At 42.4% G+C, this 26494-nt stretch overlaps 1 protein-coding gene across 2 annotated transcripts in view; it reads right to left on the bottom strand.

Annotated features, from left to right (window-relative positions):
- Positions 1-216: 216 nt before the first annotated feature.
- Positions 217-26494, bottom strand: part of LOC141073744 (protocadherin Fat 3-like) — an 83416-nt gene continuing 57138 nt past the window's right edge. Inside the window, exon 2 of one of the 2 annotated variants that reach the window (XM_073561148.1) lies at positions 217-3566. In XM_073561148.1, the coding sequence (XP_073417249.1) occupies positions 245-3566 (3322 nt within the window). In that variant the 3' untranslated portion in view covers positions 217-244. The remainder of the gene's footprint in view (positions 3567-26494) is intronic. The other variant, XM_073561149.1, reaches the window with a different exon arrangement.

Raw genomic sequence — 26494 nt, forward strand, 5'->3', positions numbered from 1 at the left:
ATAAAAGGACATCACCTAATTATAAATATATAAACACAAATAGTCCAAAACAAGTAGTGCAACCATGATCTCTTATATCTACATTAGTTCCCTACAGTCTCCTAGTACACAGAGACAAAAGCAGATTGACTTTAAATGAAACAACATCTTCATTGCATTCTCATCGCCTTCCTTCTATTCCCATAAATACCGCCATTTTGATCCATTGGACCCATTATTTTGTATTATATTAGAATATTTTTAGTCACTTACCAGTTTCTTCATCAATACTAAATCTTCCGAGTCCACTCCCATCCCTTATGGAGTACTGTATTTCACCATCTCGACCGGTATCTTCATCTCTTGCCAAAACTTGCAACACACTAGTTCCAACGCGTGAATTCTCTTTAATAGATCCAGTTACAGCGAAATCCAAAAAGTAGGGGGTATGCAGGTTTTCATTGACATCTACCACTTCCACTTCCACAAATGAAACCGAAGATAGAGAAACGGGGCGACCCTTATCCTTAGCTCGTACGGTTAGATTGTAGAATTGTTGCTTTTCGTAGTCCAGTTCCTTGTTCAAGCGAATAGCTCCACTGGTTTTATCAATTTCAAACTTGCCGTTGTAGTCATTGACTAAGGAATATCGTACCTGGCCGCCTAAACCAAGATCCGGATCTTGGGTTTCAAGCCAAGATATGACGGTACCCACTGGTAGATCTTCCAGTACTTTGGCAGTGTAGCTGAAAGGTACAAAAACTGGAGCACAATCATTAACATCATCCAAAAAGACCTTGAGGGTGACAACTGAAAAAAGTTGTTGACCGTTTTCGGCTTTGTCCCTTGCCTCAATTTTCAGTGTGTAATTAGACATCAGTTCTCTGTCCAGTTGATCAGCCACATAGACTATTCCAGTAGAGCTGTTTATTGCAAATTTTTTTGTGTCGGTTAAAATGGAATAAGATATTTCTCCATTGGGTCCAATATCCTTGTCTCGAGCTTCCACCTGAATTAACTCTGTCCCTAAACTTGTGCTCTCTAGAGTATTAGCCGAGTAGCTTTCTTGAAGAAAAGTAGGACTGTTATCATTTGCGTCATTGACATGGATAGTCAACAATCTCCATGAAGATCTCTGAGGTTTGCCTAAATCGTAAGCAGTGATATTAAGTAGATATTTATCTGAAGTCTCACGATCCATGGGCATGAGTACGCTAATTTGTCCAGATTCTAAGTCAATGGTAAAACAGCTATCAATATTACCATCTGTGATGGTGTAAAGTACCTTTCCATTAAACCCTGAATCAGGGTCGGTGGCTTTAATTTTTAATATAGAGGAACCTACAGGAAGGTCCTCCTTGACTGACACATCTGAAGGAAACGACTTGTCAAATTGGGGGGGTTGCCTGTTTATTGAATAGAAATCAAACAAATTGTCTTCATAGTTTAACTTAGCATTAGCCTTGGACTTTTTGAGAAGCTTTTCTGCTAATTTTTGGGCAACCCTCGTTTCTTTACAGTCAAAATATTTAGATGGGACTTTACCATGGACTACTGTTATGTTCACATACATAGGGTCGGCAAAGTTTTCCCCATCTGTGGCAGTGATCTTAAGTGCAAAGTTGCTATTTCTAAGACCGGAACTAATAAATGATTTCTTAAGCTGTAAGACCCCAGAATCTGGATTCAAGTAGAAGAAACCTAATTCATTCCCTGACATTATTTTATACTTGACAAGCTCTAACTCATCAATATCAATGGCAGAAACGGCAGTGATGTGTCCACCGGTTGGAAAGTCAAAAGAGATGACTCCTTGGCAAGCAACTTTTTCAAACAAGGGCTTATTATCATTTACGTTTCCTATATGAATAGTGACATTGACTTCACTCTCATGGCGATAGGGAGAGCCCCAATCGGAGGCTCTTACGATAAATCTATAACTCTCGGGAGAGGACTCGAAATCAAGAACATCAGAGGTGCTGATAGTTCCCGTAAACTGGTTAATGACAAAAGGTAGGGAATTCAAACTGGCAATGCTATAAGTGATATAACCATTTTCTCCTTTGTCCCTATCGGATGCTAAAACCAATAATACACTAGTTCCGACAGGCACAGTTTCATTGACAAATGCCTCATATGAGGTCTGTTGGAACTCTGGTGTGTTATCGTTGGCGTCTTCTAATTTTATTGTAACCTTTGCTTTAATATCGTTATTTTTTTGGGTTACTTCTATTTCATAGGTATCTTTCCCACCCAAGTTTAAATGTCGAGCTGTAGTGATCAGTCCCGTTCTGGAGTTGATCTTAAAATACTCTGAATCTTCACTTTCGGAAATTTTGTATTCCACAGATGCAGATGAAGGTTGAACCTTCACCGCCGCTACGACTGCACCAGGAGGAGAGAACTCACTAACTGTAACGTCATAAACTTCTTTCTCAAATTCAGCTTTTACTTTTTCTTTTTCAGGGCTGGCAATATGCACGTAATTTAAATCCGAAGACTTCTGAGGAGACCCTTTGTCTTTAGCTTGAAGAGTCAGATTAACACCGTACGGAAAGTTGTCCCAATCAATGGGACTTTTTTGTTTGATTTTATACTCATTCATCCATTTTCCCTCCTTCATGATCGAAAACTGTTGCAGCTCGTCTCCCGAGACAATGGTAACTGATTCAATGTCTCCATTGGCGCCTTCATCGATATCGTCAACGGTAACAACGGCATATGAAGGGTCCATGTCCAACATGGATGGAATGTGAGTGACCACAGTGATTGTAGGAGCGTTTTCATTAATTCGTTCAATGTGAACAAAAAGTTTGGCAGTGCTGCTGACGCCATTGTTGCCATATAATTTCATGCCACGGTCTACAGCTAAAACCTCCAGGTCGTATCGGTTTTTCTCGTCGTAGTTTAGCCGCCCACTTAGTGATACAATCCCACTTGTAGGATGGACAGAGAAGAGGTCTACCTTGTTCTTAAAATAGTAATAAAATTCACCATTGGATCCAATATCGGCATCGGTGGCAGTAACCTGTGCTATGCTCGTCCTTATAGGAGTGCTTTCCGCTATGGTAACAGAGTAAGTGGTTGGGGAGAACAAGGGACGTAAATCATTCATATCTAAGACCTGCACGTTGACTTTGGTCCAGGCCTCCAAATCCTCCCCTCTCACTGATGCCTTTATTGATAATAAATAGCTGTCCTGAATTTCCCTATTCAAAATGGCCGAATTTCCTCCTTTTGTCCGAATTCGTAGAAAACAAAAATCACCAATCACCACCTCTTCGGCTTTAAAAAACCCTTCTTCATCTCCAGACATTATCCTGTATTTGATGTCCCAAGAAAGATTGGCCAGTCTGATGCCAATTTTGGTTTGACTGTTGAGATAAGTCCGAGCAGCAGAATTTTCGTATACTGTGGCATTGTACATTGAATGTGTAAACTGGAAGATCTGAGGGGACGTTCCTTGCAGACCAATACATAATTTAAAGAGTAAATTTAGAAATAATAGGGTGATGACACTGGAAGGCGATGTCCGTATGCCTTTCAAGATGTCCATGTTTACAGCTATTCCATCATTTTTCTTTCTCCTAAAAATAAAAAAAAAATAATAAAACGTTAAGAAACAAAATATAATAAAATTTAATCAATCAAAATTTAGGAAAGAAAAACAAAAATCTCATAGACAAATCCATAGAATATGCAACATTTATAAAAAATATATATATGTTTTCTAATTTTACTAATTTGTTCAGTCTAGGCATAAGCTTTACATTTTATACAGAACAGTGCCCCTACTTGGAAACAGAGGACTGGTCTTCAATGTTGAAAGGTCCCTAACCCTTATAGGAGTAATCCCATCTCATACTTTGAAAAGTTTATTTCCAAAAAAAAAGGCCCCGATTCATCAAGATCGGTTTATTTCTTGCTGGTCTTAATGAAGGGCGTGGTGCACGCCTCTTCAAGATTCCAGAAAGTCTGAAGAGTGTCATGGACCTCCATGCGGCACCCAAGATATCTTACTTCAATCATGGACTGAAATTAAGTCTCTCGTGTAGGAAACGCCATAGCTCTTCGTGAATTAGATGAGCTGTGGCATAAAGCCTCTGCCACAACCTTGTCCCACCCAAACGTCACTCATTATGGCAAAACTGGGAGAAATTGGAGTGAAGATGCCAAAAGTCACAACATTTTGGCTCAACTTCGAGTTGTGCCAAAATTTTGCAACTTTTCAAAGTTTTTACGACACTTTTTTTGTGTAAAAGCTTTGGTGAATCGGGCCCTAAATCTGTGAATAGGGGATTACTTTCTGATCGCTACACCACCGACTGTTGAGACCACCAGCTATCCGAAGAAAAGGGCTCTACCACAACCATATTCCACAAGGTTTCATAGAGATTGTCATCACTGTTTCCATTGGCGATTTCAATGCAAATTATCAGCACAACTCTGGAGAAAACCCACACAAATTCGGGTGGAACATTCATACTTCTTACAGATGTCGTTCTTGGTGGCACTTGAGTCTACGACCCCGTGTGGCAAAACAACATTGCTTAACAAATGAGACACCATGTTGGGAATAATTCTTGATGGCACAGCCACGTAATATGTCATGAGTGTACAGTGGATTCGAGACCATCCAATGGTACATGCTGGTTTCAGTCGAAATGTGGTTAGAATAAAAATAGAATTTCAACCATCTCTCCATTGACAAAGAGGCACGTTGTGGTCCCGTTCTCGAGAAAGGTGAAGGTTCTACATGTGATATCCGCATCTCCAAAGGTTCTACATGTGATATCCGCATCTCCTGTACCTTTTTGCTATATCCTGTGGATATGCCACAAGTACATAAGATGGAAATACCTCTTGAGGTGTAAATCCATCTGAGAGCAATATTGGTTGCACAGCCAATTTAATGCACTTGGAGTTGTGTTGACTCTAGGCTCAATTTCAGAGATCAGAAGAAAGATGGATTGGGCATGTTGGATTTCAACATGACTGATGCTTTGTTCTCAATGGAAATGGGCGTCTGACAGCAATGTATGGCCGTTCTTGATGAAAAGAGAATGCATGTGTATGGCGGAGTCGGGGAGAAGAGCTGTCGGCTGAATGAGGTATACAGCTATCTTCACAATGTGTAGGTAAGAGTATTGTATTCTGGTTTATGATGAAAGGGTACATGTATGGAAGTGAGAACACAGTCCATGATTATGGCATTACTAGTGTATTCTCAATGCAGCCAAGAAGGCGTGAAGACAAGTGATGAGCGAGTATACTCGTTGCTCGGGAAAAACGACGAGTATACTCGCTCATCACTAGTCATGCTCGGGTGATCTCCGAGTATTTTGGCGTGCTCGGAGATTTAGTTTTCTTCGCCTCAGCTGCATGATTTGCGACTGCTAGACAGCTTGAATACATGTGAGGAATGCCTGTTTGTTAGGGAATACTCACATGTATTCAGGCTGTCCAGCAGCCACAAATCATGCAGCTGAGACAAGGAAAACTAAATCTCTGAGCACGCCAAAATACATGCTCGGGAAAACCTGAGCAACGAGTATACTCGCTCATCACTAGTGAAGACCATTATCTTCCATGAATGAGAAATTAAGGCAATTCTCCGCATATCCCATGCCTGAAGATCCAAAGTAGACAGGAAAATGGGAATTGTAAAATTCTTAAAGGTGAGAAAAATGCCCATTTTATTGAGAAAAACTGCAACTATCACATATTTCATACTACCATATCGTACAAAACATAGTAGAAATGTATATGTGCATCGGTGCCAGCAGCATTAACTCCGGAGCTCTCACCAAGGTAGGCTAGAAGTCAAATATAGCGACGACTATCTCCAATTATATCGGTCATTCGAAAAAGTTTTCGCTTTCCTTCTCCGTAACGTGAGTTGATTGGAGAGAAGAAAGTTAATTGGCAGTAATACAATATATGGCTCAATATAATTTAGCGGAGATACAATGTGGCAGCGCACACAATGGTGGACCCACGTGACCCATTTCATATTGTGAAATAGTTCTGTGATATAGCAGATCTCGGAGGACAGGAACGGATCAAATGTAGCTATAATTCTAAAGCAACAAGAATGTGTTTATTACCAGGTTATTCTATTCCTTCTGCAACAGAACGAAATTATTGAAGCTAATAAACAACAATGGTCTTATGAGAGCGAGACACAATCTTCGGAAACTCGAAGATAAATTCCGCAGAACTTGTCAAAGAAAATTCCACCTTATAAAGTTATAAAATAACACTTGCCTGTTTTTAACCACTATGGCCCAGGAGGGGGAGGAGGTGAGCTGTGACATCACCTATTGTGAATGGTGGATCCTGTGCTATCTACTGTATATAGAGGTGTTAGCAGTCATTGTACAGGAGGAGGAGGTGAGCTGTAACATTACCTATTGCGAATGGTGGATCCTGTGTTATCTACTGTATATAGAGGTGTTATCAGTCATTGTACAGGAGGAGGAGGTGAGCTGTGACATCACCTATTGTGAATGGTGGATCCTGTGTTACCTACTGTATATAGAGCTGTTAGCAGTCATTGTACAGGAGGAGGAGGTGAGCTGTGACATCACCTATTGTGAATGGTGGATCCTGCGTTATCTAGTGTATATAGAGGTGTTCAGTCACTGCACAGGAGGAGGAGGAGGTGAGCTGTGACATCACCTATTGTGAATGGTGGATCCTGTGTTATGTACTGCATATAGAGGTGTTATCAGTCATTGTACAGGTGGAGGAGGAGGTGAGCTGTGATATCACCTATTGTAAATGGTGGATCCTGTGTTATCTACTGTATATAGAGGTGTTATCAGTCATTGTACAGGAGGAGGAGGTGAGCTGTGACATCACCTATTGTGAATGGTGGATGCTGTGTTATCTACTGTATATAGAGGTGTTATCAGTCATTGTACAGGAGGAGGAAGTGAGCTGTGACATCACCTATTGTGAATGGGGTGGATCCTGTGTTATCTAGTGTATATAGAGGTGTTATCAGACACTGCACAGGAGGAGGAGGAGGTGAGCTGTGACATCACCTACTGTGAATAATATATATTGTGTTATGTACCTACATATAGGTGTTATCAGTCATACAGAATGTGGAGGAGGTGAGCTGTAACATCACCTACTGTGAATGGTGCAATATGTGTTATCTTTTTTAATGTTGAGGTGTTATTTATCATTGCATTCCTGTGATGATAATGAAACTCAAAAAATTTCATTTTTACAAAACAGTAATTATTAGTATAATATTAGGTCTATTGGCCACTGTAAAAAGGGCAACATTCTGAGTTATTTTTTTTAGATGAGTAATAATATAGAACATTTTAAAAATAATTCATTGTAAGAAAAATAAACATTTTAACATAAAAAAACTTCTGGAAACATAAGGTCATTTTCTGATGACATATTCCGTTTAACAGGTTCCCGTCAATGGAAAGTTCTGACACGAAATTTTAGACGAATGAGTTAATGAAACGCCTGGAGGCTGGTTCAGAACATTCCATGGGAGATTCCGCAGGGGATCAGGTGTGACGTGGTTTCTGACATGGAATCTCTGGAGGGGAGATCTTTTAGGCTCTATTGATGTGATTCCTTGACACGTCAGGAGAGCCGTTTGGTTGGATCCCATCGGATCCCCTGTTACTGGGTTCAGAACAATGAGGTCAGATGGATCCAGTCTGGTGTCAAAATTTTACTTTTGGGTTAAGGAGGACACAATGGCGCGCAGTGCTCCATATGCACAGTCAGAGGCTGTACTTAGTGGAAGTAGCAAGTTCTAGTAATGAGCACTTTTTAATGGAGTCGCGTCTTTTTGTGTTGTTTTCCCCCTTCCTTTCTCTCTCACAACATTCCGACCTATTCAACTGAAAAACAAACCAATTTAAAATGCAATTAGACTCCTCGATGAGCGCGTTTAAGGCCTGTAATGATGCTAAGTGCATTACTTAGCTACAGATGAGACTGGTGCCAAACATCACGCTGGTTTTTTTCTTTATGCAAGATGTCAGTATTTAATGAAAATTATACGCAAACACAAAACTTGCTGATGATGTTGAGCGCCGTTCCAATACACAGGTTGGTGAAGAACTTGTAGCAGTTTCCCACTCATGGGTTCATAGTTTTTAAGGTGGAAGGTAGAGATGTGTCCATTGAGTTCCACCTATAGCTTAACATGTTGATCAAGAGGAAGGGAAAGACCCCACAAGGCAGATGCTAATAGCTCCATATCAGGGGAAAAATTCCTTCCCGAATCCGACTTGTCTGGATCACAGAATCTAGTACCCATAACCTGTAATGCCCTGTACCCATAGCCTGCAAGAAAGGGATCCATGCCCTCCTTGTACTTTTGTAGTCAATCAAACATTACAACATCATATGGAAGAGCGTTTCATAATCTCACTGCTCACACTGTAAGAACCCATAATGTCACTGCTCTTACAGTAAAGAAATCATAATGTCACTGCTCTTATAGTAAAGAAACCATAATGTCACTGCTCATACAGTAAAGAACCCATAATCTCACTGCTCATACAGTAAAGAAACCATAATGTCACTCTTACAGTAAAGAACCCCTTAACTTCACTGCTCTTACACTAAAGAAACCATAATCTCACTGCTCTTACAGTAAAGAAACCATAATGTCACTGCTCTTACAGTAAAGAAACCATGTCACTGCTCTTAAAGTAAAGAACCCATAATCTCACTGCTCTTACAGTAAAGAATCCATAGTCTCACTGCTCTTACAGTAAAGAACCCATAATCTCACTGCTCTTACAGTAAAGAACCCACAATCTCACTGCTCTTACAGTAAAGAATCCATAGTCTCACTGCTCTTACAGTAAAGAACCCATAATCTCACTGCTCTTACAATAAAGAACCCATAATCTCACTGCTTACAGTAAAGAAACCATAATGTCACTCTTACAGTAAAGAACCCATAATCTCACTGCTCTTACAGTAAAGAAACCATAATGTCACTGCTCTTACAGTAAAGAACCCATAATTTCACAGCTCTTACAGTAAAGAAACCATAATGTAACTGCTCTTGCAGTAGAAAACTAACAATCTCACTGCTCTTACAGTAAAGAAACCATAATCACACTGCTCTTACAGTAAAGAACCCATAATTTCAACCAACCCAAAACCTTACTGTTCTTACACTAAACAAACCATATTCTCACTGTTCTTACAGTAAAGAACTCATAATCTCACTGCTATTACAATAAGGAAGCCATAATCTCACTGCTCTTAGAGTAAAGACACATAAAGGTTCATTTTGGCATATGAGTTTTCAGAATGTTGCTCATTGCCGATCATCAGCCTGCCTGAGCATTATGCCGAATATTTATGTGAATCAGTATATTGTTTTTATCGCCAGCATGTTGCCCGGTGTACACTGCGGACATGCTGCCGACAAATTGCAAGTTGTATGAGGACAGCTCGTGCAAATGGGCTATTAATTATTTAACAGTTGCTCATTTATAGGCCGAAACCGTAAAGCGTAAATGGGGCATAAGACAAAAAGACTTGATTGTTTATACCTTTTAAGATATTCGGGCCAAATATCCATCTTCAATATGGTGTCTCGATAGAGGAACCAACCTAGTACCAAAACGAATAGCGTCTACCAAGGCTGGGGCTTCTATCTCCAATGAACCACTCAAAGCAACAACATGGCCTGCCTTTATTGTGTATGCACCTCCTTCAGAAAACATGGTCCACCTCTATTATATATACACTCTTGCAGATATTGCTGTTGATTACACCTATATACTACAGTCTGGGGGTCAAAAGTTAAATTCAGTCTTGGAAAAAAAAAAGTTCTTTATTGAGGTTTCAAAGAAAATGGATAGTGTACAGACCGAAAGATAAAGCTAAAGGGATATAGGTCATAAAATGATAGAAAATCGGTGAGTAACACGTCCTGGTAACCGGCGCTTCGGTGTAGAGGAATGTTTTCTATTTCATGTCCTTTGACACTAACAATGATAAAAGATTCCCGAACCTTAAAAGTACAATGCAGCATTTACTGTCACTACAGTTCTGTCTCAATAACGAAACGGAATCTAGGTCAAGTGGAGAAAGAAGAGTCGCGACGAGAGGTGAACCGAGAGTTTATAGCAAAACTGGGAGTCTTAAGAGCTCTCAAGCATGAGGCGCGGAAACATGAACGTACTTACCGCAAATGTTCTGTTGTGTGTGAAAAGAGATCCGGAAAAGAAGATAACAAGATATCAAATAGTGTGAAAAAATAATCTACATGCGGCCAGCTGAAACATTTTCAGCTCCTGCACTTTACAGTCTGAAGTGGGAAAAATGAAATGTTCTGTAGAGGGAACATATTGAGCCGGTAAACACCGTTCTTAGAAGCAGAAGAGACCATCAGAACGTGGTGCTTCCGAGAACGGTGAATTCTTGGATTCGTGTTAACTGAGGTTGCTTCGCCTAGAGACCTTCAAAAGTACAAGGATGATGAACCCAAGTTGTCAGAGAATGCCGAAAATAATCTGGTGTCAAGCATTTTCCGTGGCTCTATATCGATGTGAGAGATGGAAAACAGAAAACCGGAGAGGTATTGATGCCTTCAAACATTTACATAAGTGAAGACTTTCATGGTGGCAAGACATATAAGTCATGGCATACCAGTCACTTGAAGAGCAAATGACAAGACTGAAGGTTTTTCTTGTGTTGGACGTCGTAAAATAAGAGACGGAGAAAGAGGAGACCGTCCACAATATGAATGTATGTGAAGAACATGATCATCATTAAGAAGGACAGAGAGGAAGTGGACAATCATCAGCAGGATGGATGATTATGGGCGGTTGGGACATCATACTGTGTGAGGGGCTGTGGAGACATCGTTCTTGTGTGGGGGGTCATAATACTATGCAAGGGGGTTGTGTGGACATCACACTTGTGTGTGGGGGGCGTAACACTGTATGAAGGAATATAGGAACGTCTTTCTTGTAGAGAGGGAGCATGATATTATGCAAGGAGATGTAGGGACAGCATACTTGTGTGGGGGACACAATATGGTGTGAGGGGCTGTGAGGACTATCATACTTGTGTGTGGGGCAATTATACTGTGCGAGATGCAGAGGGGACATACTGTAATACTTGAGTGGGGCGCCATAATACTGCGTGAGAGGCTGTGGGGACATCATAGTTGTGAGTGGGGACAACATACTGCGTGAGGGGCTGTAAAGGCATCGTATAACTTGTGAGGACATTATACTGTGTGAGGGGCTGTGGAGGCATCATATTGTTTGTGGGGGCTGTGTGGACATGATACTATGTGAAGGGCTGTGGGAAACTGTGTGGACACTATACTTTGTGAGGGGCTGTGAAGGCATGGCATCATATTGTTTATGAGGAGCTGTGGAGACATTATACTGTCTGAGGAACTGTGGAGGCATCACACTGTGGAGAATTGTGGGGACATTATACTGTGTGAGGGGCTGTGGAGTCATCATATTCTTTGTGGGGGCTGTGGGAACATTATACAGTGTTAGTTGCTCTGGAGGCATCATATTATTTGTGGGGGGGCTCTGGGGACATTATACTGTGTGGGGGTCTGTAGAGGCATCATATTGTTTATGGGGAGCTGTGGAACACTATACTTAGTGAGGTGCTGTGGATGCATCACATTGTTTTGTGTGGAGTTATAGGGACATTATACTGTGAGGTGCTGTGGATGCATCACATTGTTTTGTGTGGAGTTATAGGGACATTATACTGTGAGGTGCTGTGGATGCATCACATTGTTTTGTGTGGAGTTATAGGGACATTATACTGTGAGGTGCTGTGGATGCATCACATTGTTTTGTGTGGAGTTATAGGGACATTATACTGTGAGGTGCTGTGGATGCATCACATTGTTTTGTGTGGAGTTATAGGGACATTATACTGTGAGGGGATGTGGAGGCACCACATTGTTTTGTGTGGAGTTATGGGGACATTATACTGTGAGGGTCTGTGAAGGCATCACAATGTGGGGAGTTGTGGGGACATTATACCGTGCTAGGGGCTGTGGAGGCATATTATTTGTGGGGGGCTCTTGGGACATTATACTGTGTGAAGGTTTGTTGGGAACTGGTGAGACATTATACTGTGTGGGGGTCTGTAGAGGCATCATATTGTTTATGGGGAGCTGTGGGAACACTATACTTTGTGAGGAGCTGTGGAGGCATCACATTGTCTAGTGGGGAGTTGTGGGGACATTATACTGTGAGGGTCTGTGGAGGCATATTTGTGAGGTGTTGCGGACATTATACTGTGTGTGGGGAGCTGTTTATCTAGGTATATATACAGTATTTATTACATATACTTAAGGCTGAATAACAGGAACAGTATGATTTATAAGCTTTATAAAAAGCAGTAAATTATTTGGTGCTGATAAACTACTACAGGTGAGCATAAATTTTACAATAAACCCTATCGTGACCTGAATTAGCAGAAGCTTCTGCTCAACACACTTAATTTGTCTCAATATAAAGTGATAAAAATATAAAATACGGAAATAATAATCAGAATTAAGCTCAATCAGTAGATTTGGCCTTCCACGGCAGTCAAGGTCTCTCATGTGACCCCTTTGGAAAATTAATTGCCCATCCCTGTCATGGACAATAAGAATAAAGAGAAAAAGAATGACCATGAAAAGAAAGGGATGACCATAAACACGATGAATGGAGAGGAAGAAAATCGACACGCAGAAGAGACAAGGAGGAAGATCATCAACAAGATGGACAGAGAGGAAGAGGATGAAAATCAACACCACGAGAGATAGGAGGATGATCATCAACAAAATGGATTGAGAAGAGGATGAAAATCAAAATCTTCCCTGGTCATGTCAACTGTTGGGTTTGAGTTTTTACAACGTGTCACCTGAATGATGGAGAAGTCATGGACAAGCTGGGAGAACTTGACAGAAGACATCCAACACGCATGGTTGGTGGTGACTTGTAGTCACTGTTGGTGAAGGCAAATATGGAACTCTATGGCCAGGCTTATCTTTCCATGGTGGATATAAAAAGTCAATGATCTACATAAAGCAATATGAGATGCCTTCAAAATTTAATTTTAGTGGCTCTGGATGGCGTTCCTAAGGTATATAACTTAACAAACAACACAAACAGCATTTAGCATGTATGTTAAGGATTCGGGTAGACGAAAAATGTCAAATCATTGTCTCAACAAATGAATTCCATAACGTATGAGAACCTCTCATAAAAGACTATAAATGTGGAGACCACAGGAAAGAAACTGGAAAGAGATGAAACGTCAGAACACAATAGCTTGGCCAGAAATGTATGAAGTCCTTATGTTCCTGCTGGACTCTACACCTCAAAAATGTTTACATTCTATTTTCTTTAAGCTCCGTTTCTCTTTTTCTCCAGCTCCCCCCAAAAAAAATCCGAAATACTTGATTGCAAAAATAACAAAATTTAAAATATTTTACGATATTTCGGCGAGAAAAAGATACATTTTAAGTCCATTTACATAAACCTCAAGCGTTGGAACACATTTTATTATATTACAATTTATTGTATAGCGGTCCAATGAAGAAAATACGAGGGAGCGGGGGGGGTTTGTTTTTTTTGTTTTTTTAACAGATGTCATTTAAGAACTGGAGAATTCCCACAAAACACCAGAAATCCGAGACGAAAAAAATATGATCATCACAAAAGTTCCAAGCCATCAATTCATTTTATATCAGATTGTGCAGTAAACTGAGAGCAAATAGCTTTTCCAAACCCGAAAAAAAGAAAAAAAAAAAAACAAAGCAAGACAATGCAGTGAATATATCCGAAATCTGCCAGTTAGCTGGAAGTAATCAGGACATAAAGGCTACTCAGCATTAAAACTGTGCAATTTGAGACAGCCCCAAGGAATCCCGCCTCAGCCACCATTCAGCAGCGGGTTACGGAATCCTTTGTCTCACTTTTCCTACCAGGTGCTGGAACGTTTCCACATAGTCGCGCATCGGCTAATGTCGAGTAGAAGTTCATCAGCAAATTGTTCCAGCTTTTTTTTTTTTTGTATCTGGTATTATCTTTTAATTTTTAATATTTAAAAAAAATAAAAAATCATATCCAATACAAAACTATTTTCTCATTACGAATTCACAAAGAATTTCTCTTAAAGTCAGATTTATTGTAATTTATTGTAATTACTGTCTGACAAAAAAAAAGGTTATTGTTTTCTCTTAGGACCTGAAATGTAATGTAAAAGCCAGAAGGACCACAGGAAAAAAAAAATGATAGAATGCTCCGAAAAAGTGAAAGGTTCTAAAAGAGAATGCTTCAAGAGTTATCTGCAAAATTGGTGACAATTGTGTGATCCCTGGATGTCCAACTGCTGCCCCTCCCCCCCGATAATCAGGAGATTGGGGGTCCCAAGTGTTCTGTTTGTAAAGGGTGCATGTCAAGCATGTTCTCTACTGAACAAGCTGGGAAATAAAAACGTGATCTTTTGACTGATCATGAGAACTAAGGTTGGTTGTGAGCCAAAGGGTGGTTTTACATGCGCAATGCTGCAAAAGTGTGAATGCTGGAGATCTGACTAATTAGACCCCCACCAATCATAGGAATGGAGGCCATGAGCCTTCTGCTTAAATGAGGTGGTTGGTTGCGCATGCACACCGCAGCACATGGTATGTTTCAATCGTGTGATTACTGGAGATCCGAATGTTGATCATGAGAATGGGGGTCCTTGTGTCGAATGAGTTGGCGGTTACGGATGGGCACTGTAGGACAAATGAGAATGGGGGGTCCGAGGTCTAGTGTTTGAATGGGGTGATGGTTGCGCATGCGTACGGCTGCACAGAATAAGTGGCGAATGTGTGGTCATGGTCATTGTATGTCCAACCACTTGGACCAATTCTGAATATGAGAATAGGTGTCCTGAGTCTCCTGTTTAAATGGGGGGTGGTCGCGTATGGACGCTGCAGGACAGGATAGATGACAAATGTGTGATTGCTGAAGGTTCAACTGCCAAATCCAGAACATTCTGTGATCATCATGCATGAGCTCCACCGCAGAGGACAAGTGACAAATGTGTGATCGGTGGAGGTCTGACTGCTGGCGGTGTGTGCAGCGACACACAAAAATCCTTAGAAGATAGATAGATAGATAGATAGATGATAGATAATTGATAGAAAGATAGATTTCCAAAATTCTTCCCCGTTCCTCTGACATATCATACGTTATTCGGGACATGTGATGGTCACAGCTCCGACTGTTGTGTAGAATCACAGTGCCTGGGATCTGAGCCTGAGCTGTATACGGCGTATATATAACACTACACTACGCCGCTCGTGGTGTTTTCAGCTTCCTGATGGTTATAACAGGGTGTATTTTACAGTAATGCATCCAGCAGACGTCCCTCAGCTCCACATATTCTGGTAGCGGCCTCCTTCAGCTCGATGTAAAAATCATTACAGCGCTTTGTACTCTGCGAGTCTCCCCAGCAGGTGAGTCAGCGGCCCCGAGCCCTCACTTCCTTTCCAATCAATGAAATGACGGGCTCACATAGTTATAAACCGTAACACTGATATTAAACTACAGGTCAGCTTATATACATAAGAACATCTAGTGGAAGTCCCAATCTCTGGGGTCTGCCCTTTCCCCCAAAATGAGGGGCCCAAATGTCTGTTCTTGGGAAAGGACGTGCCTTTCCCTGTTCTTTGACTGAGAACTGAGATTTAGAGATTCTCATCCCAAAGTTTAGTGGACCACCATGTAACTTACATTTTTAACCTGGCTCATTGATGGATTAAAAGGTTTTTGTGTTGGGTCAAATCCAGTGGCATAACTAGAGTCCGATGGACCCCCCTCAGCATGTTGGTCAGATGCATGGGCCCTCGTAGTGCTCTAAATCCTATAAAGATATAAATGTTTGCCCTCCCCCTTCATTATGTAGTAATGTCCCCCACAATCCTTTACTAATGTCCCCCACCACGGGCCCCTTTCTGGTATATATTTTCCCCATTCTAGACTCAACCTGGTTTATATGTTCTCCATCCTATATATCCCCAATCCTGAGCCCCTTACTGGTATATATGTCCCCCATCCTGGTATACATGTTTGCCATCCTGGAATATCTGTCCCCCATCTTGGTACACATGTCCCCCATCCAGGTAAACATATCCCCCATCCTGGAAAATATGTCTTCCATCCGGGAATATCTGTCCCCATCCTGGTATACATGTCTCCCATCCTGATATATATGTCCATCATCCTGGTATATATATATATATATATCCCCCATCCTGGTATATATGTCCCCCATCCTGGTATACAGATTCCCCATCCTGAATATATGTCTTCCATCCTGGAATATCTGTCCCCATCCTGGTATACATGTCTCCCATCCTGGTATATATGTCCACCATCCTGGTATATATATATATATATATATATCCCCCATCCTGGTATATATGTCCCCCATCCTGGTATACAGATTCCCCATCCTGAATATATGTCTTCCATCCTGGAATATCTGTCCCCATCCTGGTATACATGTCTCCCATCCTGGTATATATGTCCACCATCCTGGTATATATATATACATATATATAGATATATATATATATAGATATATCCCCCATCCTGGTATACATGCTCCCAATCCAGGTATATATGTCCCCCATCCTGGTATACATGCTCCCAATCCTGGTATATATGTCCCCCATCCTGGAACATATGTTCCCAATCCTGGGCTACTTTCAGATATATACATATGTTCCAAATCTAGGTACATATGTCTCCCTTCCTGGTATACATGTCCCTTTCTTGGTATATATGTCTCCCATCCTGAGCGCATCCTGTCATATATGTGGTCAACCAGTAATATATGTCCCGCATCCTGGTATACATGTCCCAAATCCTGGGCCCTTTTCTCGCATAGATGTCCCCCATCCTTAGCCCCTTTCTAGTATACATGTTTCCAGTTCTTCCTCTGCATAGAAGAAATAAAAACATGCTAACTCGCCTTCCTCAGCTCTCTCGACATGGATTGTCCTCTCCTGTAGTCGGCACAGAGGCCGGCAGCTGACATTGGCGTGCCTGCTATGGTGACGCATGATGTCACTGCCATGCAACTTCAAAGCCTCTGATTGGTTGGGTGAGTGTACTGCAGCGCAGAGAGCCAGAGAGTCCCTGCACCGCAATACACTTCAGCGGAATGTGTGTCCTCAGACGTACATCCAGCTGAAGTAGGATCTGGCATAGAAGAACACCCTACCCCCGTGACCGATCACACCCTCTGCGATTTTGATCGCTATTTCCTCTGGTCAAATCCCTTTAAAATTTCTTTATTGTGACAAATTTTTGTATTTTAAACAGAACCTGTCAAAAATGTACAGTACAGACATAATTTTATAGATGAAGAGGAGCTGAACAGATTGATAAATAGGTTTGTGGAAGAAGATTTATTATAACTTGCATTTTATGCATTGAAATCCCTATTGTTACCAAAAGTGCAGTGGGCGGTTCTACTCTGATTGACAGTTTTCACAGAAAGTATACAGAAATAGTGGTCAGTAATGGATTAAAACTGCCCACTAGATTGTGAAGAAAAGAAAAAGCAGCAAGCTTCTAATTATTGACAGTTTGCTTTGTACACGCATCCATAAAGGGAAGACTGTCAAGACCACCAACTGGCCGGGCCCAGTACAGGTCGGGTCCACCAACTGTTCGGGTCCAGTACAGGTCGGGTCCACTACAGGTCGGGTCCACTACAAGTAGGGTGCAGTACAGGTCAGATCCAGTACAGGTCGGAACCAGTATAGGTCAGGTCCAGTACAGGTCAGGTCAGGTCCAATACAGGTGGGTTCCAATACAGGTTGGGTTCAGTACAAGTAGGGTCCAGTACAGGTTGGAACCAGTAAAGGTCAGGTCCAGTACAGGTCCGTTCCAGTAAAAGTCCAGTCCAGAAGATCAAGTAGAAGACTAGTTTAAGTCCGGTTCAGTAGAAGTCTAAACAAATAGAAGTTTGGTCCAGTACAGGTGTCGGATTCAGTACAGGTTGGGTCCAGTACAGGTCGGGTCCAGTACAAGACAGGACCAGTACAGGTCAGGTCCAGTACAGGTCGGGTCTAGTACAGGTCGGGTCCAGTATAGGTCGGGTCTAGTACAGGTCGGGTCCAGTACAGGTCGGGTCCAGTACAAGTCAGGACCAGTACAGGTCGGGTCCAGTACAGGTCGGGTCCAGTACAGGTCGGGTCCAGTACAGGTCGGGTCCAGTACAAGTCAGGACCAGTACAGGTAGGGTCCAGTACAGGTCGGGTCCAGTACAGGTCGGGTCCAGTACAGGTCGGGTCCAGTACAGGTTGGGTCCAGTACAGGTCGGGTCCAGTACAAGTCGGGTCCAGTACAAGTCGGGTCCAGTACAAGTCAGGACCAGTACAAGTCAGGACCAGTACAGGTCGGGTCCAGTACAGGTCGGGTCCAGTACAGGTCGGGTCCAGTACAGGTCGGGTCCAGTACAGGTTGGGTCCAGTACAGGTCGGGTCCAGTAGAAGTCGGGTCCAGTACAAGTCGGGTCCAGTACAAGTCAGGACCAGTACAAGTCAGGACCAGTACAGGTAGGGTCCAGTACAGGTAGGGTCCAGTACAGGTCGGGTCCTATACAAGTCAGGACCAGTACAGGTAGGATCCAGTACAGGTCGGGTCCAGTACAGGTCGGGTCCAGTACTAGTCTGGCCAAGTAGAATGCCGATGATTATGAATATAACATGAACGCTAACAAATTCCATAAACGTCTGGAGATTTTGTAATTTGAGGGGTAAGTACCCCTTCTATGTCTGTGTGGGTCACTGATTACGGCCAACTATGGTCCCAGTGCCGATTCCCTTCTCTAGCGCGCGCCTTCCAGTAAACACTTTCCAGTTGAAGTGTTTTCAATGATGCCCCTTCCCCCCCAGATTTCCAGCAAAGCCACCTCAGATCAGGGCCTTGGATCTTTCCTTTTAAATGCTAATAGTATCCACCGGCATCGTAAAGATTGCTACCACCAATCAAAAGGAAACTGCAAGTGTGCGCTTTGTTTCTGGCGCTCCCCATCCTTCAATATGCTCAGATTTTAATTAACCCCTGTGGGGGCGGAGGGAACGCAGACGTTGCTTACTTGGCGTATTCCCTGCTCCCGTCTTCATTCCTCCACGCTTTAGTATGGCACACACAAAGGGATGACAGCACGAGTGTCCTTACACAGATACGGCAGACATGTCTAGCTGCAGGACATGGGATGGAAGACTCAGTTTTTGGTATTTGAAAGCAGTAATTTCTTTCCCTCCAGGCCGAGGCTGGCAATGTAATGGGGAGAAGGAATGTGAGGCACATCTGCGGCCCTTTGATTTTTGCCATTATCTCGTCTAAAGAAAAAAACCCTCGGCATAAATCGATAATTAAATATGGACTGAATTGGCGAGAATGAATGCAAATGTCCTGGGGTCACGACGGCTCCTATAATGAAGGACGAATAAAAAAGTTCTCAAAGAGGTTTTCCTAACAATAATGTTTTACGTCAATTTTTATAAAATTGAGCGGGACTACTAATTTGAGACCCACTCGGTTTTGGTCACATTATTTGGAAAAGGTTGTGTATTATACTGCCCAGTTGTCAGTCTATTATATAGTCTTTTATAGCCTAATTTATTCATTTACAAATGAGTTCACCATTTTCTTAAATTTTACCAAGAACCGAGAAATGTGAAAAATTTGAATTTGCCAGTTTCAATTTTTTTTTCCCATACACTGTTAATTGCAATTACTGCAAAGAATCCAAATTGCTCTGAAAAGAAAGGTGTAACACTGTGAGGGCTACAAGGGCTGTATCTAACCCCCCTCAAGCTCCTTAACACAGCCTTAGTAAAGTGACCTATAGATACATGGCAATGTGTAGCTGGTTTTCACTGCGGTGCTGCCACACACACTATCTGCACTATTTATTCAGTGTTTTATTGCTTTTTCTCTCTATTTCTATTACTAAGATGTGAGCTGTGACATCTGACTATCCAGTCTTATCCTAAAACGGCTGCTGCATTCCCTGCCTCAGCTTTTATATAGGCTTTGATAATCCTTCCGTGTTGATTGGCTGTGCTGTATTCCATGTAACATGATAGCTGTAAAGCATTATTGGAAAGTCCACAGGGCTACGCCTGAGTTCATGTGAGTCTTCTCAATCTTTTATTTTGGATAAAATAGCGGCAGACATTTTTTGGGGGTGATTCACAAATAGTTTGAATTTTTCCTAAAATTTGATGCAAATTTGATTTGTTCATCTTTATAAGGACTTCAGTTTACCAAAATATCCAATACATTATCTAAACATGCTCGGAAAACCCTTACAAAAAACAAAATTCACATCACAACCATAGCCACATATAGCTTAAACATCTCTCAGCAGAGTATCATAAAATTAGTATTTTCTCATACATATCCACACATAGCTTAAACAGCTCTCCACAGAATATCACAAAATTATTATTTTCTGATACACAGCCACACATAGCTTAAACATCCCTCAACAGAGGATCACAATTTTTTTTTTCAAATATGGTCATCTCGTGCCAATCATCTCAGGTTATGTTAAGGCAACAGCAAAGGTAAAAAAAATAATGACACCTCTGTGTAAGGGCTCACACTGTCTATTATATTAAGACTACGAAATGTAAGGGTTGTATGGAATCAGAATAAATTACTCATAGAAAACTATGGGCCTACGAGACTCTACTGTACCGATGTACCAGCCATCAACTTATCAGCCACGGCACACATCCGGGATGGTGTAAAGTGACTTGGCTATTCGCTAAGTGTATGAGATTGGTCATGCTACTCAAACTGTATAGAGCGCTGGGTGTGCTACACCATTGATAAAGACCACCGACGGTTGCTAGATCTCTACCATTTTATATCTCTAATTCCATACAAAGAAAGGCAAACCGAAAAAAAAATACTTCCAGTGATATCTGCACTGCTCCAAGCACAGGGATTCTGCGTGCCTCTGTAATGGCTCTACCATGAGCAGCAGGCAGCGCCGGCTCCAGGTTTCTACTGGTCCCAGAGGTCCCTTCTTTGCTTTTCATTTTTCCTCTTTGTCTTCCAAGGGCTATAACGAGCTATAGATTTTAGCTTTACTATTTTGTGTTCCATATGACTTTCTAATTTCTCATATATTTTTTTTTAATTTATATACGCCATATATTATTTACGTATTGTTCTTTTATATATATATATTTTTTTTTTACATTTTTACTGGTGCCCCTAGGGGACTTGAACCTGTGATCCATTGTACAATACGCTGCAATATTGCAATGTGCAGCGTATTAGTAAAATGACTGATCTCATATGAAGCCCGGCCACGGGGTACAAACATGGCCTTCTGTAGGATGCCATGATAACGTCATGTTCGGTCGGATAGGACATCTTAGCCCATTTTCAACTTATAAAATGCAGCTGTCGCGATAGAGGTTAATCTGTTGCAATCGACGCTAGCTCGATTTTGTGACGCAACAGCGACCTCGCCAGCGATCTCGCTACGTGTGACACATAGCGGCGACCGGCCCGCCTGCTGGATATCGCTGATCGTGCTTGAATGTCTCAGGCCATTTTTTGAGCGACCTCGTTAGCGACTCAGAAATCATGGACGCTGGCGTGAGTCGTCAGAATCGCTGCTGTGTGACAAGGTCCCAAGGTCGTTATACGGATCGCTGGATCGTTGCTGCGTCGTTGAGTAAAGCTGACTGTTTGGCAGCTCACTAGCGACCATTTAGCGACGCACCAGCGATCCTTACCAGGTCGTATCGTTGTGGGGATCGCTGGAGCGTCGCTAAATATAACGGTACCCTTAGACTCAGGCGCCGGCTGTATAACACAGGCATCACCCTCACTTTATACAACAGGCTCAAATCCCCAGACTGCACCGTACAAGCACATCAAACCTGGACAGAGTGACCCCTGGGCCTGTCCCCTTAATTACAATGGAACCTGTCGAGGGTTCCGTTGAGATGTCTGTCATTCTAACTGCATAATTAGTGATGCAATCTGCGCCATTCTTCCTGCCAAGAAAAAAGTGCCGCAGGCGGCACTGATAGCAGTGTAAACCGGGCATTATACGCGTCCGTACCGAACATTATAAGAAGGCTTGAAGGTTGGCACTCAGCCACCGCTCACCGAGAGCTGGAACAGCATGCCTATAATTTGTGCTCCAGACACAATCACATTACAGATCCAGGGGGCCGAACATTCAGGAAGAGAGAAACTCAAAGTAGATCCCCTACCGCTCAATTCACCTTAAAATTATGTTTTCTTATACACTTTAAAGTAAGTGGAAAAAATATATACATAAAGTAAGCTTCAGGAAAAGTTGTGAAGCATTCTACATTTATCTGTTCTAGGAAAAGCTGAGATCCAAGCAATATGGCTGCCATTACAGAGTTTTCGGCTGATACATTTCTCAATATTGCGGCACAATTTTCTTAATATGTAAATGAGCTGTTAAGATCTATGGGCCAGACATAGATCTCTCTGAGAATCTGCCTCCGCAGATTAATTTTAATTAAAACGGCATTACCAGTGTGAGACAAGTAACTAACACAGAACAGAAGAACTGAACTTTGTCTCCATACAAACCATTTGCTGCAGCTCTCACAACTCTGCTGTATTACAACCCCGTCTGCCTGTGAGATGGAAGCTGAAGATGAGAGGAACCTGTAGCTGTGTCAGGTATAATCACACACAGCTCTGCATCAAGGTCAGGAGAGCAGAGAGTGGCCATTACACATCACACTGGTAACTCCCCCTTATATTTATAATAAGCTCTGGAGGCGGAGTCTCAGGGCTCATTTACATATATGAAAAACATGGATATCTCTGCAATATGACATCGGATCCCAGGCATGACGGTATCATTTTATTCAGCTTCCTATGACCTGTGTGCCCATATAGACGGCTTAGGAGGGTTGATACTACTGACGGATGCCCTTTAAATTCCGCTCATATCAGATCGTACTCATTTGGAGTACAGATGATGGCAGTAATAGATCAACGCCTGTCTCCTCCTCTCAGTATAATCTCTGGCAGCAGTTTCTCCGCAGAGTTAGTGACTCAGGTGCTGAGCTGACGCTTTCACTGCCAGCATCAGTACTCCAAATGACTACGCTCTGATATCAATGCAGATAAACGTAGGCAAATAGACTGGGGCTAAGCAAGAGTTTACAAGCCACTTGCCTGCAATTCTTTTTTTTACAGGATTGAAGACAAGATCAATAATATATTTAGTTATCCTTAACATATATTGATTCTCTTCAGCTCACAATGTGGACGGTGTCTCTCAGACTGAGCTCTGAGGTCCTCTCTCATACCCACAATCCCCAAACATGGCAGCAGCATCTCCCATTTGACTTTTATAAAGAATTGACATCCCCAAATGCTCCCTCATGATTGGCTGTGCTCTAGGGTGGGGTAACTGCAGGGCATTAGGGGGAAGCCCACCGGGCCACGCCCGAGGTCAGGCGATCCTTCCATATCTGTCTTACCCTATCTGTAACATAGGAGTTGCAAATTTAGGCAACTGTCCAAAACAAATTGCAAATTGTGGGACTTTTTAAATTTGGACAAATTTTTGAAAAATTTGGACCGAACACGATTCCAGGGGATTCATCTCTATGAAATCTCTGCACAGACACACACCGTACATTCCAGCACTTGCAGCCGCATCCCCCCACCTCCCTGAAACCTTTGCCCTCTGCATTGGAAAGGGAAGCAGCCACAGCCCCCTGTGCTGATTTATAGCCCCCTCCCCAGCAGATTCTGCACACACAGCACATTATTATCACACCGCCGCTCTCTGTATAAATATTCATTGAGATTGACTTCATCCCTGGACATTCTGTGTTATGAGACCAGGGAGGATGAAAATATACATGTGGGTACAGGAGAAAGACCTCGGTCCATGCACGGGGTACACTGCTGGCATCCATACAAAGGATTGGTGGATAATATCCGAATGGCTGCAATAACCCACTGAAAAGCGACATCAGCTAAAACATCCAACATGTCAGATCGGCTATTCCTTACATTATCCCAATGGAACATGAAGAAACACAAGAACATTTGCTGCATATTATACATGTGCTAGGCTAAGATATGATAGATAGATAGATGATAGATAGATGATAGATAGATGATAGATGATAGATAATAGATAGATAGATAGATAATGATAGATTAATAGATAGATAGAGATAAGCTATGATAGATATATAATAGATAGATAAATAGATGATAGATATATAATAGATAGATAAATAGATGATAGATAGATAATAGATAGATAATATGATAGATAATAGATAGATAATATATAGATAATATATAGATGATAGATAGATAGATCGATAGATAATAGATAGATAGATAATAGATAGATTGCTTGACAAAGACCGTGCTGTGAGGTCGAAACGTTGCACCACTTGGCGCTGGATTAAAGTCCACAATTTTTCCTTGAACTGGAGTGCTGCCTGTTTTTTTCCATTTATATTTTTGCGTTGGACAACCGCATTACTCAGGAAGTATTGCACCCAAAATCTGCTCCAGTTTGTGCTGCTGTCTATTTTTTTCTATTTAGATAGATAGATAGATAATAGATGATAGACAGATTTAGATAGATGATAGATAGATAGATAGATAGATAGATAGATAAAAAATCACAGCAGCACTCTGTGAATGCCAAGACATATGATGTCAATGGAAATAAAAACTTCCAAACGCTCTGTCCCTCAGCAAGATGTACTTACAAAAGCGAAGGTTCTTAGCGCAGGATTTGGCTAATTCATGTGTGCCCGTCAACCGCGGCAAGGTGACACTTCTCTGACGGGTCCTGTCTGAACCCTACCATATCCTACCATATATGCCACTTTCAGGTTAAAAAAACCTACTATAAAGGACAAACATGTCTCTCCTGGGCTGCAAGCCTACAAGTGGCAAATACAGTAGGATATGGTAGGGTTCAGACAGGACCCGTCAGAGAAGCGTCACCTTGCCGCGGTTGACGGGCACACATGAATTAGCCAAATCCTGCGCTAAGAACCTTCGCTTTTGTAAGTTCATCTTGCTGAGGGACAGAGCGTTTGGAAGTTTTTATTTCCATTGACATCATATGTCTTGGCATTCACAGAGTGCTGCTGTGATTTTTTATATATGTTTTGCAGTCACTGCAGCTTGCACCTATTCACACTTGGAAAATGCTGGTCAGGCTTTTTTGTATAGATAGACAGATAATAGATAGATAGATGATAGATAGATAGATAGATAGATAGATAGATAGATAATAGATAGATAATATATAGGAGGTAGATAGATATATAGATAGATAGATAGATAGATAGATGATAGATAATATATAGAAGATAGATAGATGATAGATAGATAGATAGATAGATAGATAGATAGATAGATAGATAGAGGTCATACATTTCCATGTCTTTGGATGTGATTGCTGACACTGTTCCTCGTGTTCCCGGGGACTGCTCCGCCATGTAGACCCTTTCAGGACAGGCTGCACTGTATGTCTTTGATGACGCTGTGTGTACGAGGTTCTTGCTCTCATGGGGACATCGTGGCAGTCACCCGCCTTGTAGCTGAATGCCCTTGTGGCCACTGTCATCCCCGCCGCCTGCAGGCAGCACGGCTCAGAGGCCTGTCCAGCAGTAATGAGGCCGGGGCCACCCGCCATGCCACACTCACAGCGCCTCAGACTCATAAGAAAGAAATAAGACGCTCAGGAACTTGTTTCCCTTGGATGTTCCGGCTCCTTCCATCACCTAATTCCTGCAGACTTGTTAATCCTTGTGTTTATTACCTGAGTTATGAGCTGAAGTTTCCAGCCCGGCCTTACAGGTACATGACCACCGAGGAATGCCTCATAATGTGGGCACAGACCGAAACACGCTCATACCCCGGGGACAATCACTAAATCCACCTATGGGCAACGCAAACTAGGGCTGCTGACACCGCGCCACGGTGGGGCTCACATAGGAACATACTCCGATAAATAGCAAAGGGGAGAAAGCAGCACAGTGTGTGAGCGCGGGGGAGAGAGCAGCACAGTGTGTGAGCGCGGGGGAGAGAGCAGCACAGTGTGTGAGCGCGGGAGAGAGAGCAGCACAGTGTGTGAGCGCGGGGGAGAGAGCAGCACAGTGTGTGAGAGCGGGAGAGAGAGCAGCACAGTGTGTGAGCGCGGGGGAGAGAGCAGCACAGCGTGTGAGAGCGGGAGAGAGAGCAGCACAGTGTGTGAGCGCGGGGGAGAGAGCAGCACAGTGTGTGAGCGCGGGGGGAGAGCAGCACAGTGTGTGAGTGCGGGGGGAGAGCAGCACAGTGTGTGAGTGCGGGGGGAGAGCAGCACAGTGTGTGAGTGCGGAGAGAGAGCAGCACAGTGTGTGAGTGCGGGAGAGAGAGCAGCACAGTGTGTGAGTGCGGGAGAGAGAGCAGCACAGTGT

The sequence above is a fragment of the Dendrobates tinctorius genome, unplaced genomic scaffold (genome assembly GCF_039654945.1).
Source record: "Dendrobates tinctorius isolate UK_male_01 unplaced genomic scaffold, ASM3965494v1 ptg000314l, whole genome shotgun sequence".
Lineage (NCBI taxonomy): Eukaryota > Metazoa > Chordata > Amphibia > Anura > Dendrobatidae > Dendrobates > Dendrobates tinctorius.